Source organism: Mytilinidion resinicola (assembly GCF_010093595.1).
Source record: "Mytilinidion resinicola strain CBS 304.34 unplaced genomic scaffold BDZ99scaffold_17, whole genome shotgun sequence".
Taxonomy (NCBI): domain Eukaryota; kingdom Fungi; phylum Ascomycota; class Dothideomycetes; order Mytilinidiales; family Mytilinidiaceae; genus Mytilinidion; species Mytilinidion resinicola.
In genome coordinates this window covers 19342-35382 of record NW_022985453.1, presented here as the reverse complement: position 1 = coordinate 35382, position 16041 = coordinate 19342, and the positions used below count along the sequence as shown (strand labels likewise).

The 16041-nt window shown below is 39.9% G+C and overlaps 5 protein-coding genes across 5 annotated transcripts in view; 3 read left to right on the top strand and 2 right to left on the bottom strand.

Annotated features, from left to right (window-relative positions):
• Positions 1 to 1721: 1721 nt before the first annotated feature.
• On the bottom strand, positions 1722 to 2320 carry BDZ99DRAFT_98449 (uncharacterized protein; the record flags this gene model as incomplete). The annotated part of the gene is made up of 1 exon (XM_033729089.1): positions 1722 to 2320. A coding segment is annotated over one exon (207 nt), but the record flags the coding sequence as incomplete, so codon positions are not given.
• Positions 1877 to 2032, bottom strand: BDZ99DRAFT_352432 (uncharacterized protein; the record flags this gene model as incomplete). Its single annotated transcript, XM_033714537.1, has 1 exon — positions 1877 to 2032. A coding segment is annotated over one exon (156 nt), but the record flags the coding sequence as incomplete, so codon positions are not given.
• Positions 2321 to 11931: 9611 nt separating the features above from the next.
• On the top strand, positions 11932 to 12195 carry BDZ99DRAFT_365398 (uncharacterized protein; the record flags this gene model as incomplete). Its single annotated transcript, XM_033714738.1, has 1 exon — positions 11932 to 12195. A coding segment is annotated over one exon (264 nt), but the record flags the coding sequence as incomplete, so codon positions are not given.
• Positions 12196 to 13121: 926 nt separating this feature from the next.
• BDZ99DRAFT_395314 (uncharacterized protein) lies at positions 13122 to 13745 on the top strand (the record flags this gene model as incomplete). The annotated part of the gene is made up of 1 exon (XM_033715941.1): positions 13122 to 13745. A coding segment is annotated over one exon (624 nt), but the record flags the coding sequence as incomplete, so codon positions are not given.
• A 210-nt stretch (positions 13746 to 13955) lies between these two features.
• The window catches only part of BDZ99DRAFT_98426 (putative kinesin), a 2534-nt gene continuing 448 nt past the window's right edge, over positions 13956 to 16041 (top strand). Inside the window, exons 1-3 of the mRNA XM_033729088.1 lie at positions 13956 to 14273; positions 14327 to 14477; positions 14528 to 16034. Coding sequence (XP_033572746.1) covers positions 14177 to 14273; positions 14327 to 14477; positions 14528 to 16034 — 1755 coding nt within the window. The 5' untranslated portion in view covers positions 13956 to 14176. The remainder of the gene's footprint in view (positions 14274 to 14326; positions 14478 to 14527; positions 16035 to 16041) is intronic.

Genomic DNA, 16041 nt, shown 5'->3' with positions numbered 1-16041 from the left:
GGGTAGCCTGGACCTTAGCAATTAATCTAGTTATATATTTATAGATAATATATATAGTATCGTCTTTATAGAAAGCATCTAATATATTAATAATGTTTAGATATTAAGTTCTAAAGACGTTTTAGACTTTAGAAAAATCTATTGCGAGATAACTCTTTATAACTATAATTAGAAATGTTAAGTTCTTTCTAAAGGCGATAGTAGACGGGCCTTTTTAATCCTTCTTAAGCACTCTTTAATACTTTACCTATAGTAAGCCTTTTAATAGAGTAAAAGAAGTAAATTACAGAAATAGTCCCGGATTTATAGAAGCTTTTACTGGAAATCTCTAGGTAGGGTCGCCACGCTTATAAATAAATTTCCGTTTTTATAGCGTATTAGAACCCTAGGATAATTCGGGCTTAGGACTTAGCGTGCTAATTTCCGACTAAGGGAAAAGCGTATTATATTTATTACTTGCTGCTATAATAAATTATAATAGATAATATTAAGAGAAGGAATAAGCTTTATATATATATATAGATCTATAAATAGATTATAAATAGGACTATTAAAAGTCTATTCTTAGCTTTAAGCTTGTTAACTATACTACCTAATAGGGCTGCCTTTATTTATATTTTTAGTTCTTAGCTTTTAGTATTAGCTTAGCTAATATTAAAGGTATAGAACAGTAGCTATAAATAAGATAATAACTACTACTATAATAGTAGTAATTATAGTACTACTATAACTACTAGAGCTAGTAGGCTTAGTATAATTTTTCCGGGCTAAATTCCTATTTACTAGTTAGTATATATTTTATTATTAAATTCTATTACACTGGTGTAGCTCCCGTTAGGGTCTATACAGCTGTTCTATCTAGGCTAGTTTACAAGGAGAAACCGTTTGCTGCCATGCAGCGTTCGGATGAAAACCCCGTCCTCTGCGGCGTATAGCGCTGAGCGCTCTTCTCGTTGTTGTATAGCTATTAGGGACACGTGGTAGATCTATTAAGTCCACCACGGAATAAGCCATCGTAATGCGTTTTCCTAAATCTGTCCGGGTTTTGCAGTCGTCCTCCTAGGCGCGGGTCGAGTTGATTCCGGAGTAGTGAGCTGGTTTAGGATTAGCGTGAGGGCACGCGTGCTGTCGTTTCGCACGCGTGCCCTTCGTTAAGGCGTTGGTCCTTGAATTGAATAATGTATATAGGGGTAGTGCCGTATAGGCTGCGATATATATAGGGGCTGCGGTAGACAGGCGGATACAGCTGTTAGGTGGGTGCGTGATATAGGCGGCGGTGGCGCTGTGCGTGCGTAGTGTGCGTAGTATGCGTAGTGTGCGTAGTATGCGTAGTGTGCGTTGTATGCATAGTATGCATAGTATGCGTAGTATGCGTAGTGTGCGTAGTATGCGTAGTGTGCGTTGTATGCATAGTATGCATAGTATGCGTAGTATGCGTAGTGTGCGTAGTATGCGTAGTGTGCGTTGTATGTATAGTATGCATAGTATGCGTAGTATGCGTAGTGTGCGTAGTATGCATAGTATACGTAGTATGCGTAGTGTGCGTAGTATGCATAGTATGCGTAGTATGCGTAGTATGTATAGTATGCGCAGTATATATAGTATATATAGTATATATAGTATGCGCAGTATACGTGGTATACGTAGTATACGTAGTATGTATAGTTATGTAAAGTTGTAGAAGATAGAGTACCTACGTCTCCGCCTCTACTATTTCTCTAGCCGCCGAGAGGTATAGCAGGAGGTCCGTTCTTTAGAGGAGCTATTAGGCCACGGCCTTTCTTTCTTTCTAGCTTCTGTAGAGCTGTTTATACGTCCTTATCTTAGCCTTCTAGAATAGCTTGCCCCTGCCCTTAACGTGTTTTCCGCAACTTATTACAATATGTCTTGGGGATTGGAGGCTATGCCCGCAAGGGCATGCCGGCGTCGGGTGGCCGGGCACTCTTATACGGTGGAGGTAACCGTTGAGCCCTATATGCTCCGTCCGTAGGTTCGTGATAATTGTGCTCTCTACCTTCGTGAGTCCTTTGTGTAGTGCCTCTTGTCGTTTGCTCTATTTAGTGTCGAGTGCTGGTGTTAGGGGTCCTTGGCGTAGTTCTTTATGGTAGGCTTCCTATTCCTTCTTCCACTTCTCTTCGTATTCATCCTGGATTATGCCACGCCTCGTGCGCCTATAGGATTCTTCCGATTCGCCTTCGTATCGTGCGGCTAGCCGTGATGCCTTCGCCGCGAGCTTGCGGAGTTCGTCGCGCCTGCTTGGGCCGTACCGTGGTGTTCCTTTCGGCCTGTATTTAGCACGGACCGTTTCTTTTATGCGGCTGTATTGGGTTTCGATGTGCTTGCGGGCTGGCCCCTCGCGTGTGCGGTCCGCGTAGGCCACCGTAAGTTCCTCCAGCTTTAGCCGGAGTGGAGGGCATAATGTCTCGTGCTCTATTACCCTGATGTTTGTTGTCTTGTATGCCCCTGAGATAGCACGAAGGCACTGGTTTTGTGCTGTTTCGAGCTGCTTAATCTTTGTCTTGCTGATCTGCTCTTTCATACCCGGTGTAGTATACTAGGAGGTGCATCCGTACATAATGGCAGGCCTAATAACCGCCGAGTATATTGTGCGTGCCTTCCGGAAGCTTGCGCCCCAGGTCGACGCCGTGAGCCTCGTAAGGGCCCCTATCTGGGCCGTGGCTTTATTCTTCGTGGTGTTGATGTGCGGGCCCTATTTAAGTTTGGAATCCACCTGGACCCCTAGTATTCTTAGGTCTGTTATAGGGCCTTCGGTAAAGCCCTGTATATTAACTATAGCTTTTACGTTGACAGACTTGCGGGCTCTTGTGAAGTGTATTAGGTGGTATTTATCTGGCGCAAAGACTGCTCCATGCTTTCTTGCCCACTCTATGCACCGGTCGTGCGCCCGTTCGATGGCCCTGTAGTTCTCTTCTGTGCTTTTGCTGTACGTAAGGATGTTTGTGTCGTCGACGAACCCGTAGGCTGTTGTATTGCCGCGCTGTAGCATTGGTAGGAGCGTGCTGGCGAAGAAGAGGAAGAGTATTAGTGATAGGGAGGAGCCCTGCGGTATTCCTGTGGTGACTGCAATAGGTTCCGCTATAAAGTTTCCGATGGCGAGCCTTGTAGTGCGGTTCTGTAGGAAGGACCTTGTGAACCTAACTATCTACTCCGGCACTTGTTGAATCTGTAGGTTGTGTATTATACGTTTGTGTGATACACGGTCGAACGCCCCTGATATGTCTAGGCTAAGAAGTGATGCTATAAGCTGTGGGTTTCCTCTCTATACAGCGTGGATTTGTTCAGTAAGGAGCTCGAGTGCTGTTAGTGTTGAACATCCTGGTCGTGCCCCTATCTGACTAGGTGGAAGCATATCCTTTTCTTCCGTAATTTTCGATAGCCGCATAGCTACAATTCGTTCGAATAGCTTGCCTATTGTTTCTAGCAGGGCGATCGGCCTATAGGCCTTTGCCGTTGTGTAGGACGCTTTCTGGGGCTTGCGTAGCACCACCGTAATGGAATCTTTAAACGGCCGAGGATGGTGTCCTTTACGTAGGCACCTTGTGAAGAACCGAGCCAGCGTAGGCGCCAGCTGCATTTCGCACTTCTTGAGAAACCTGTTGGTAATCCCTGTAATACCCGGGGCTTTGTCTGGGGCAGTTCCTATTAGCGCTGAGAGGACATCCTCAATTGTAACATCTAGCGTGGTGTTGTACGGTTCCGGGTATTGGAACCCCTCTAGGTCGGATAAGTCTGTATTAGCCGGAGGCGGAAAGAACTGCTCCGCTAGTATGCGTGCTTTTGTTTCGTTGTCTGTGTATAGAGTAGGGTCCTCGGGTCTTGAAAAAGGGGGAAATTGAGGCGGAGGTCTCGATTCCTTACCAGCCGTACGGCCCCAATTGGCTAGCTTCCATACACCCTTTGGGTTCTTTGTTACTTTCTCTACTGTACGGCGCCACGCCTTAGTGCTCTCCCTCCGTATAGTTCTCTTCTTGCGGTTGCACTGGACACGGTACGATATCCAGTCCTCTATAGATCGCGACGAGCGCCATGTTCTATACGCCCTCCTGGGAGTTAGTATATATAAGCTTCTAGTAACCTATTAGCTTATATAGAAGTTATTTTAAATTAATGCTTTTTTACTAGCCTTTATATTTGTATATATAGTTTAGAGAAATAGCTATATCTTAAAATAGGATTTCTATTTATCCGTTAAATAGAAACATTGTTAAAAATATTTCTATATCTATTTTTGGAATCGATCTATATAGTCGTCGTATATTAGCTAGTGCTTCTACACCGACCTTAGCACGCGCAGAGAGTAAAAATGCTAATCTAAGATTTGCTATAGCAAAAATAATACCGTCTCCTACGGTTAATATATCCTAAATCCCTTTCTAATTAATACTCTTTTCCTCTATATTTGGGATACTAAAGGCACACTTTCTATAATTAAAAAGGTATTAAAGAGTAGGCCGTTGTAAATTAGGATCGGCGGACGGAAATATATATATATTACGACTTTTAATAATATAAAGTATAACAGGTTTATAGATAATCCTCCGCATAAATACTTTATAGTCTTCCTCTGTTTTTACTGTTAATAGACTGTATATTAGTGGTCCGATAGATACTATACTATGCCGCTCTTTTAATATACTACCTATATTGCTATCTCTTTACTAAGGACTTTTTCTAGAACTTTTGCCTTGCTATTTTATTCTACTTTACTTTCTTAGGTTAGGATCTTCGCCTTAATTTTGCGTAGCCTTGCTATAGCTTGCTTAAGGGGGTATTAGGTATACCGCGAATAGGCCCGAGTCCGGTAACTCTAGGGAATATTGCAAATTATTATCTATAATTTCAAATAAGGGAATATTAAAGAACACTTAAAATATCTTTTTTTTAATACTAAATAAGGTAATATACTTTCTAACTCTTTCCGGCCTAAGGTCGCCTATATTTGTAATAAATAGGAACTTTTAATCTAATAGATAGGATTTCTTATATAGATAACTGCATTGCTATAACTTTAATTATTAAATGTTGTTAATAGTAAATAGGGGGCTTATTATAATCCGCGGAGTTAAGCTAATGCTAATAATACTATTGTAGATACTCCTAACTACAGCCTTTACGTCCGCCTTTTAAATATTGTAGATATCGCCTAGATAAACTCTAACTATAAAATCTTTAACTATGTTTTCTAGATAGTTTATATTTGCTAGTTATAAAGCCTCTAGTAAGTTAAAGCCCCTAGTCTCTACTAAAAAACTAAGATTACCCTATAGTATATCGCAAAGTTTCGTTTTAGGCTTTATTTTACCGTGGTCTTTACGCGGATTATACTTTATTAGTTTTAGGAAATAGCGCATAGAAAAAAGCTAAGCCTTAAGATATTTAAGTTGGAATTAAACCCTAGGTTGCAAGTTAGTTAAGGTGTTTTTAAATACTTTTTCAGCGTACTAGACGGATAATTAGGGGAAGGGATTAAAACCCTTTCTAAAGGCGTAAAAAATGCTTTTTTTAAACTTTGGTTATAATAGCCCTTTTATAACCTTTACGCAAGGCTCTAAGTATTTAGTGTCCTTAGAAAAGGTATGCAATAATAGAATTCGGCTTTAAGACTTTAATCTAGGAAAGATATTATTTCTAACTTCCTAGTCTATAATTGCTGGAAAAAGGTACCGGCTACCTATTAACTCTTTAATCTCTGCCTAATCTACAGATAAATAAAGGGGTAAAAGAAGCTCTAAAAAGGAAACAGTTTAAGGGTCTAGTAGTGTAAATAGCCTTATATTATCTAAAAGGATAAATAACCACGTAGTATAGATATATAATAGGTAGTAAATAAGTTCCTAAGAATAATATAAGCAGCTTATTTTAAGATCTAGGTAAGCCTACCTATTTATATCTTAACGTTAAATAGCGGTAAAAAGTGCTAAGTTAAAGTATTGCCTATAAGCTAATAAACAGGAGAAGGTTATTAAATGCGTCGTATAAGGAACGCATCTTTAATACTAACTTTTTAATATTCTTCTCTTTACTTTTAGAATCTTTTAGTCTTGCTTACCACTTACTCTCCTATACTCTATTTTTGTTTTTTAAGTACTTCTGGAGATATCGAAATATATTCCTATTATAGAATATATAAGCGTTAGAGTATTCTATTTATAGATATAGAGCAATAGTATTAGGGAAATCTATTAGAAGTTTAGAATAGTTTACTTTCTAGAAGTAAAGTATACTATTAAGATAAAGGTTTATAACCCACTATTTCTTAATATTATCTAGGTACTGTTTAGCTGCTTCAATTCTATATTACCTATATAAGCACGTGATATAGACACTATTCTCGAATTCTAGCAGAAGTAGGTCTTCTCTTTAATCTATAAGTTCTATAGTCTAAAACTCTTATATTCTATCTCCTCTTCTAAGCGTATAAGCGAGGATATCTTTATTAATTAATGCGGTAATACAGTGCTCCGGCTTAAAATAATAGCAGCCCTTAGTTTTATAGATTTTTAATAACCGGGAGATATTTTTAGCGTCCAGAGTCCGGGCGCCTTCTATTTCCTGCGTTTTAAATTATAGGTATTATAAAGGGAGCTTTACAGATCCCCGAAAGTAGCTTCGGGTCTCTGCAAGCCTCCTAAAGACTTTATTATTTTCCATTTTTAAATTTTTTAAATAGTTGCTCGCCTTTTTATATTAGAAGGTGCAGCTAGTATATAATAAAACTATAATAAAACACTAATATAATTCTATATTTATTATTAGCAAGCGCAACTATAATAGCCTATAGCCCTCCCCTAAATTCTTTTTTAGAATAAAGATGTTCTGTAAGAATTACACTGCGTAGTTGCAGCTAGTAATAAGCTCTTTAGCTTTTAAGCCTTTAATAACAGTAAATAATACCTTCTAGCTAGAGTATATTATTAATACTCTTCCTAATAGTGCAACGCAGACTCTAAGTCTTCTACTCTTTTTAGGAAAAGGGCATAAAAATATTATATTACGTCACCTGTTCCCCTATAATAATTTCCGGAAACCTTAGTTAGATAGCTTTCTTAGGATTAGGGTCGAAATAATATTAAGGATATACTAAAGCCCTATTATTTTTGCCGACGGTTATTTTACTAAGTATATATTAGTATAGTAGAAACCTGTATCTTGCTATAAGTCTACTGCGCATATTATAAACTAGCTATACACCGAATACTAGACTATAATAGACGCTTTGCTATCCTGTATAGTACTGCTGTTCGTTATTATTTTAATAATTTTTGTCGATAATTACAACGCGTTAGAAAACATCCGCACTTTTTTAACACAGTAGGATATCTTAAGTTCGACTTTTCCTAAAAGGATCCGCGCTTGTCTTATTATTATATCCTCTTAAAAAGATTAAACAGGTCTTCGAAAAATTTGCGCTGGACTTCTTAACAACACTAAGCTCTTCTTTTAAATTACCACCTTTATTATTAATAAACGTCTTTTTTAGCTAGCTAGACACCGCCCTTTAAAAGAAGAAATTTTACGGCAAACTAATTAAGTTAAAAATAAGCTTTGTTAGTATTGCTGGTTATTTAGCGCTCGGCACCTTAATACCCTTATTAAAGCAGCGCTCGCGTATAGCATAGTATCTCTACAGGACCTATTTTATATAGTTTAAGCCACGCGAGTAAATCACTTCCTTAATAGTAGTTAAGATTATATTAGTACTATTATTAAAGCAGGAAGAGAGGGAATAATAATATATAAGAATATTATTAGATTCCTTGCTTCTAGCTTTTTTATAGACGTATATCCCGCAGGCGGATATAGTAAGGAAAAATATCTGCTTTTATTTAAAAGAAGATCTAATAGAAGTATTAGGCTTTGCACTATAACACTTATATTAATTATTATATCGCCCTTTATTTATTAAGGCATTGTCTAAAGCATTTAATAAAAGTATAGAGGAGTATTAAAGTCGCCGAGTAGAGAAGCACTTTTGTGCACTTTTTAAGTTATTAAAAACCGTCCTAGTAAGTAGCAGTTGTACTATAAGTATAGGGAATTATTAGAGAAATATTAAAATAATAAAGTCCTGCCTTTTTTGCTGTTTAAGAGTACCGCAGTATATACTTAGTTGCGGGCACGCTATATACGATATATGCGTACGTATTTTTAGAGATTTAGATTAAGGAAAAGAGTATAACTATACTATTACGGTATATATCCTCTGCGGCACAACACCTAAGCCAGGCGCTCTAAAAGTTAGGATTAAGCCTCTAATAGCTAGTATAAGGGTACTAAGCATTAATAGTAGAGGAATTAGAGGTATTATTCTATTAGAGTGTCTTTTGTTAATATAGAAGGCCTTAGAAACCTGTTATCTATAAGACTTTTTTAATATTTCTATAGAAATAAGTTCTAGTATATTGCCTTCCTAATCTTCTATATTTATAACATAGCTAATTATATATAGGAGGGTTAATTGCTTTAACGCTATCTTTCTATAATTAGAGCGTGCATTAATACAATTAAACCTTTAACAGTGTTTTTAAGCAATTCTTTCGGAAAACACAGGATATATCGGGTTCTTTAATACGCAGGTGGCGTAACTATCTACAAACCTGGATTATAGACGGGCAGTATAATACAGCTAATCTAGAAACGCAGTTTTAGCGCATATTTAGAGCTACCAGGCGTCTAAGAAATCCAGCAACCTCCGCCTATGCAGGTGCAAAAGTTGCTATAACTGCTATAAATATAATAGACTGCTTAGTATTCTTATTCTTAAACTATAATAGCATAAAGAAGTATAAAGGTATAGCTATTTAATTAGTATACTAATGCTTTACTAAGACTAATAAAGGTTATATATATATAAAGCCAATTAATACTAGTATTAATAAAAGCCTATTTATATAGGAAGCGTAAGTAAAGGTCTAGAATAATCTTATATACTTAACTAATTAGAATATAAGTGCTAGAGCTACCTCTGCCGCTCTAATATTAGTATATAAATTATTACCTATTAAATCTTACTAATATAGCCTTTAGTCTCTTCTAAGTTATATATTTAGACTTGTTTAGAATATACTAAGACAGGGCTATAAAAAACAACAACCCTATTATATTAGGACTCTGCGAAAGCTAGCTTATCTGGCCTGGTAATTATAAAGAAAACATTGTTCTATCTCTTAGAACCGGCACTAAGTAAAATTAGTCTCTATATACGCCCTACTTTAAGCATATTTTAAAAAACAGCTTTATTCCTTAAATCGGCCGTTATATTCCCTTTTTAATAGATGGAGAGGTTACTTAGAACGCTATTATCAGCCGCTTAGACCCTAAAACGCGAAAGAAATACTTTTATTTTAACGTCCACCTTAATAAACCAGCCGCTATTAATAATACGTCTATAATACTAAAACTGCGTAAGGCGGTAAATACTTAGCCTTATATATCCCGCAATATTTAGGAGTTTATTTTTTCTCTTTTAATAGCTTCTTTCTTCTTTAAGCTTAATTGTATTCTACAGTTTAATAATAGCTTCTATCGCTGCAAAGGATTAATCTAATGCAGGAATAACAGCCCTAAGGTCCTTAAACTGCTTACTAAGCTTTCGCTAAAAGGTTTAGATTTTATTATTAACTCTACTAGTCTTAGGGACCTTAAAGAACTAGCTAATATATATACCTAATGTTTAAGATTTAGGAAAAAAGTTATTTTCTATATAAGGCACCTAACTAAAATCGTTACTATATACGTACGCGTTGGGCACAACTATTATTACGTAATCGGCGGTTTTCCTTATAGTATGCAATAGTTAGTTTAATAGTAGTACCTTAATTCTATATTTAGGCTTCTAGATTATAGAAGCTTAAATATCGGCGACTATAAGCGGTGTAGGGTATAGAAGCTGCTAATAAAGCAAAATTATATTTTAAAGTTATTGCAGTTAGTATATAAATGTCTTTGTATATCGTGACTATTTAAGGCTCTATAAATTCTACTTTTCGTAATTAGTTAATATCCGGCACCTAGATATCTAGTTATATATAAAGAATTAAGTGCTACTACTACTAAACTACTAAGCTCTGCTACCTTAACTCCTTCTACCCCGCTCTATTTTTCCCGTTGGCCGATATAATAATAAAGCTATAAATAGCATTATACTTTTAATTATTAAAGAGCCCGTCGATAGCAGTTAGTAAAGTAATAGTGCGTCTACGTTAATCCTATAAATAGGCATCTATTTATAAATAGGAATACCTGTTTAACAGCTAACTATTTAAAAACTTATTTATTTATAGTATTCCTAGATTATATAAGTACTTACTATAGAAGTAAATTAGAATAAAAAAGCTTGCCTATACCTAATAATATAGATTCTATTTCGCAACTAATTAGCTACTTCTAAAATTTCATCTTCTCTAAAGAGGAGACCCTACTACTTAAAGAAAAGATTGCCTTACTTTTTAGTAATTCTTTTAATATTAGGACCTCTAATAGTTAACATCGCTTTTAAGTTAAGGGGTATACCTTCTCGCTTTCGGGTCGCAAGAAAGTAATAGACTCTTAAGGTATTAAACTATTCGATATCCGGAAGAAGTTTCTTATATTCCGTCGAACCTATTACTATACTAACTTGTAAGGTGTAAAGTTTTTAAATATAGAAAGACGCTTTAAGTATAAGTATAGCGGTAATTTTATAGGATATTATATATACTTATAATTGTATAGTTATAGGCTTAAAAGCTATAGCAACCTTTACTTTACCTTCTAGAATAGTAGAGGAATTTAAAATATAGATATAATCTTAAATAAAGTCGAGTAAAAACTAATTATATATAGGGAAGAGAGTTTATTGCATTTTAGGGCTAAGATTACTCTCGAATAAACTTAAATAGAACTTACCTCTATTAAACGCAAGCTACTAAAGCCTTATAACTTGCTTTTTAATAAGTAAGGATATAGACTTATAGTTAAGCCAAATGTTAATTAAGCACTTATAGTAGCAATATATATATATATAGGTATATTACCTTAAATATATTAGCGAATAGGCACTAATATTAGTAGATAAGTTTAATAAGAAGTAGGAAAAAAAATTAGGTGTTAAACGAATAATTAACCACGCCAGTAGAGCTTATAAACTAAATCCTCGTGCTTAGTAGTAGGCTAGATATGCAGGCAATTCTATTTTACGTAAAGTGCGTCCCTGTATAGCAAGAAACCTCCTATACTAAGAAATATTTTTTATTTAAATATTTTAAGTCTTTCCTTATAAGCCTATAAAGTTATAGCTAATATAATAATATTCTTTACGTATTTCTTCTTAGGAAACCAGTTTATAATAAGAAAAATACAACAATCTTAGTTATACTGTTAATTATTCTGTTTACAGCGTCTAGGACTAAATTAGCTTTACTACCCTGCTCTACCACGACTATTAATATATTTTTAAATTTCGGAGGATTAGGATAATAATCCTATTAAAGGAAAATATATTTGCAAGCAGTAAAGATATATAATACTTAAAAAAGCATGCACTTTAAAGTTTTTCTATATAAGGGAACGCTTAGTGTCTTAGTATATAGATTTAGCGCGCTTATATAAGCGAGTATTATTTATTTAGCTACTTATATTATACTCTATACTATATTAAAATAAAGTGCGGCGTTCTTCTAGAAGCTTCGACAGTTATATGTCCACTATTTTTAGCGTCCGCGCCTATTATTAGTGTCGTGGCCTCTTGCCACCCGCCACTCGTTCACCATCACCACAATCGCTAACATAGACCGAGCCAGCCAGGTGCTGGCGCAAGCCCCTCTAGACGTGCCTAGGACATACGCTACTCTTGCAGAACGAGGCGATGTTCCTCTCTCAACGCTCCATTATCGTGATAAGGGACGACGCTCAATAGAGGAAAAGGCTTAAAGCCAGCAATACTTAACCCCAGACGAAGAGAAAGCTGTCATTAAATTCTTATTACTAATGTCTAATCTCGGGCAGCCAGTGCGCATAAAGTTTATACCTTCGCTAGCCTTTTGTGTCGCCCGCAACCGATTAAAGAATAAACCAATCAAGCCTCCGGGCAAGAACTGGGCTCGGGGCTTTAAGAAACGCCATCCAGAACTTAAAGCTAAAACTGTTAGAGCGATTAACTGGAAACGACATAGGAATAACATATATAATAAGATTGTAGAGTGGTTTAAATTGATTAGAAAGGTGCTACAGGATCAGGATTTGGCTATTCTGCCGGAAAATATCTATAATATAGATGAGACGGGAGTCTTGCTGAGCATGCTCGGTTCTATCAAAGTCCTTGTAGGTAAGGATGACCTGCAAGACCATAGAGGCGCGGGTGTTAAGCGGACAATGGTGACTGCTGTTGAGTGCATCAGTGCTGACGGCAGGCGGCTGCTCCCCCTTATAATCTGGCCAGCTTTAACCCACCGAAGCAACTGGACCACATACCCAACCCCCGGATGGCATTATGGGCATTCTGAAAATGGATATAACGACTCCAAGATTAGCTTGGAGTGGCTAACGCGTGTATTTGATCCCCAAACCAAAGAACGGGCTAACCAGAAACCACGGGTTCTAATAATAGACGGCTTCGGGACACACGAGACGCTCGAGGTCTTGGAGTTTTGCTTTGAAAACAACATCATCCTATGCCGTCTCCCCTCTCACACGGTAAGTCGTAATACACATACACGCTGATGCCAGATTTTCACTCAACTTGGGGGTTCAAGACCGCCTGTCTAAGTCGCGATTAAACAGCGAGGATCTAGTATCTATCATACCCCCTCCTTCAAGCCCTCTCACCTTCACTATCCCCACCCCACGCCTTCCTCGCCCTGGCGTCCTAACCAGTAAAAAGTCCCTAGGCATCCCGACAACCCTCTTCAACCCTCTTCAACCCTCTTTATAGATACCTGCTAATTTGTACAACCACCTAGTCTCACAAGCTCCAGCACTGTGACGTCGGAGTCTTCGCACCATTAAAGGCAGCCTATCGCGATCAGGTTGAGCTACTATATCGAGGAGGTGTAGATGTAGTTAGCAAGGAGCATTTCACATCTCTATACTGCCCTGCAAGGGAAAGGGCATTAACTAAGAGCAACATCCTAGCCGGGTGGGCCGCAACTGGTTTATTTCCATTCAATTCAGAGAGAGTACTCAGACATACACCGAAACCCCCCGCTCAGCTTACCGTTTCCGTTCCGAATGCTAATAAGGTGGTGGGGTCGCAAGACAAAGTACCGCAAACACCTGTAACGCCAGTGACAGCAGAGGGTCTTACGCCAATACACAAGCTAATTAAACAGGATGCTCATAGGCTTAATAAGATCAGCAAACAGCGCCTACATAGACACGTACAGAAGATCGCAAGTGCCGCCCAAATATCCTTTGCCGAATGTGCCCTTCTCCAGGATCAAAATCGACTCTTGGCTAAGATAAACGGCGAAGCCAAAGTTCGCCGATCGACCAAGTCATTGATCCTAGGGAAGGCGAAGGTGATGAGCTTTGAGGATCTCGGCGAGGCACGAGCGAAGCGTGATGCAAAAGAGAAAGCTATCGCAAGTAAGAGAAAACACGGGCGTAAGCGCAAGAGTCCTGTGCCAGAGGAGGCAGAGGCGGATCCATCAGCGCCAGAGGACAAAGTGATGCGGATGAGCGAAGTTGAGCCAGCGAAAGCCGTACAAGGACCGTCATGGAGGGCACCAGTGGCGAAGATGTACTAGGACAATTTTGTTGTTGAACTTGCTATAGGATTATCTTACACTGGAAGTTGCGCAGTTTATATACAGTCGCTAGCGAATGCAACTTCCCAAACGTGACCGTCATACAATTTTACCCCACCCGTAAAAGCCTTAGCGCCCACCTTATGTATCCGATTAGGCACCATTAGCCTACGCACGTGATTTGCCACGGTACAAGAAGGTAATTTAGTTAGGGTCTCCGCTAGCTGGATTTATTACATGATCTCTTTCTGGATAAGTACTCAGAGTATAAAAGATACATAGCCAAATAGATTATCCGCTGCACGTGAATATCCCGAGTGTGACGAGCGAGGCTGAGATCGAGACTCAGCTGAGTCGCCGCGTCTCTCGAGACCATAGTCCTGCAAACCTCCTACTACGCCGCGCGAGGCCACTCTGTCTATGCATTCGACATGACACAACCTAGTGCGACAATTGCCTTTGGAGACCGCAACCGCGGCTTTCAGGCGGGCATCATCAACGGCCCTGTTCACCACCATCCACCGCCTGGTAGGTTAAACAACGGCCAATGCTCGACTGCGCTAACGGCTATCCCACACCAGAGCGAGCAGAAACCCCGCCGAACCCTTCTTGCGCCGTCCCCTTTCGCCGCGACCCGGACTTTGTCGATCGCGGAACGCTGCTCGATCAGATACGCGAAACATGCTCCGCACCGGCATCTCGCATAGCGCTGGTGGGCCTGGGCGGCGTAGGGTAAGCCGAAAGGACACTTGGGCCTGTGCTCGCACCTAACATAGGCATAGGAAGTCGCAGCTTGCCATAGAGCACTGCTATCAGACCGCGAATCGGTCGCCAACGACGTGGGTGTTCTGGGTGCACGCCAGCAACGCGGGTCGCATCGAACAAGGCTACCGAGACATCGCGGACCAAGTCAAGCTGGCTGGCCGGAACGATCCACAAGCGGATGTGTTCAAGCTTGTTCGCAGCTGGCTTCGCAATGAGAAGAATGGGAAATGGCTGCTGGTCCTCGACAATGCCGATGATGCCGCTGCTCTCTCTATACCAGCAAGCAATGATCAGAAGACACAGGCGAGCGGCGGAGATGGCGCTTACCCACGTTACTTCTCATCGTATCTGCCCCAGAGCAAGAATGGCTCAGTTCTGGTAACCAGTCGGACAAGGAGCGTGGCGTTGCGGCTGGTGGAGGAGAGCGATATCATACCCATCGAGCCCATGGACAACGCCGGCGCGCAAACTCTTCTGCAAAAGAAGTTAGGAGAGGAGGTGGATAAGGGCAGCACTGCCGAGCTTGCAAAGGCGGTTGAATTCATGCCACTCGCTCTCGTGCAGGCGGCAGCGTACATCCGACAACGAGCGCCAAGGTGTTCGATGCAGCAATACCTAGAAGCGTTCTACAAAAGCGACAAAAAAAGGACGGGCCTGCTAGACTACGACGGAGGCCATCTTCGGAGAGATGAAGAAGCTAAGAACTCCATTCTTATAACGTGGCAAATCTCGTTCGACCATATACTCCATGCAAGGCGGTCAGCGGCAGACCTGTTATCTTTAATGAGTTTCTTTGACCGGCAGGGGATTCCTGAAGCGCTTGTTCGCAATCAAAGTGGGGCACGGAATAGACAGGGGGGCGTAGAAGCTATTAATACAGATAGCGAAAATAGTGACAGCGACAATAGTAAGTCGGAAGCCAGCACCGACGACGGGTTTGAAGAGGATATTCGCACGCTAAGGAACTACTCGTTTATTGCGCTTACCACCGATGCAACAACGTTTGACATGCATAGGCTTGTGCAGCTAGCCACGCGGAAGTGGTTGGAAGGGCAGGGCCAACTGGAAATATGGAAGCAGCAGTATATTGACAATCTTTGCACAGCATTTCCGACAGGCGAACACAAGAACTGGGCCCAATGCCAAGCGCTCTTTCCGCACGCCAAGTTGGCGCTGTCACAGCCACCCAAGTCTGAGGAATCCCTCCAACAGTGGGCTCTATTGTTGTACAAGGCAGCATGGTATGCTTGGCAAAAAGGAAGTCTGAGTGATGCCGAGAAACTGTCGGTGAAATCAATGAAGGTTAGGGAAAAGCTGCTTAGTAAAGAGCATACGGACACGTTAAACAGTATAGCAATGGTAGGGCTCGCAATAAAGCTTGCGGGACGGTGGAGAGAGGCGGAAGAGCTGGAGGTGCAAGTGATGGAGACAAGTTCGAGGGTGCTTGGGGAGGAGCATCCTTCCACGCTGACCAGCATGGGCAACCTGGCGTCGACGTACAGGAATCAAGGGCGGTGGAAGGAGGCCGAAG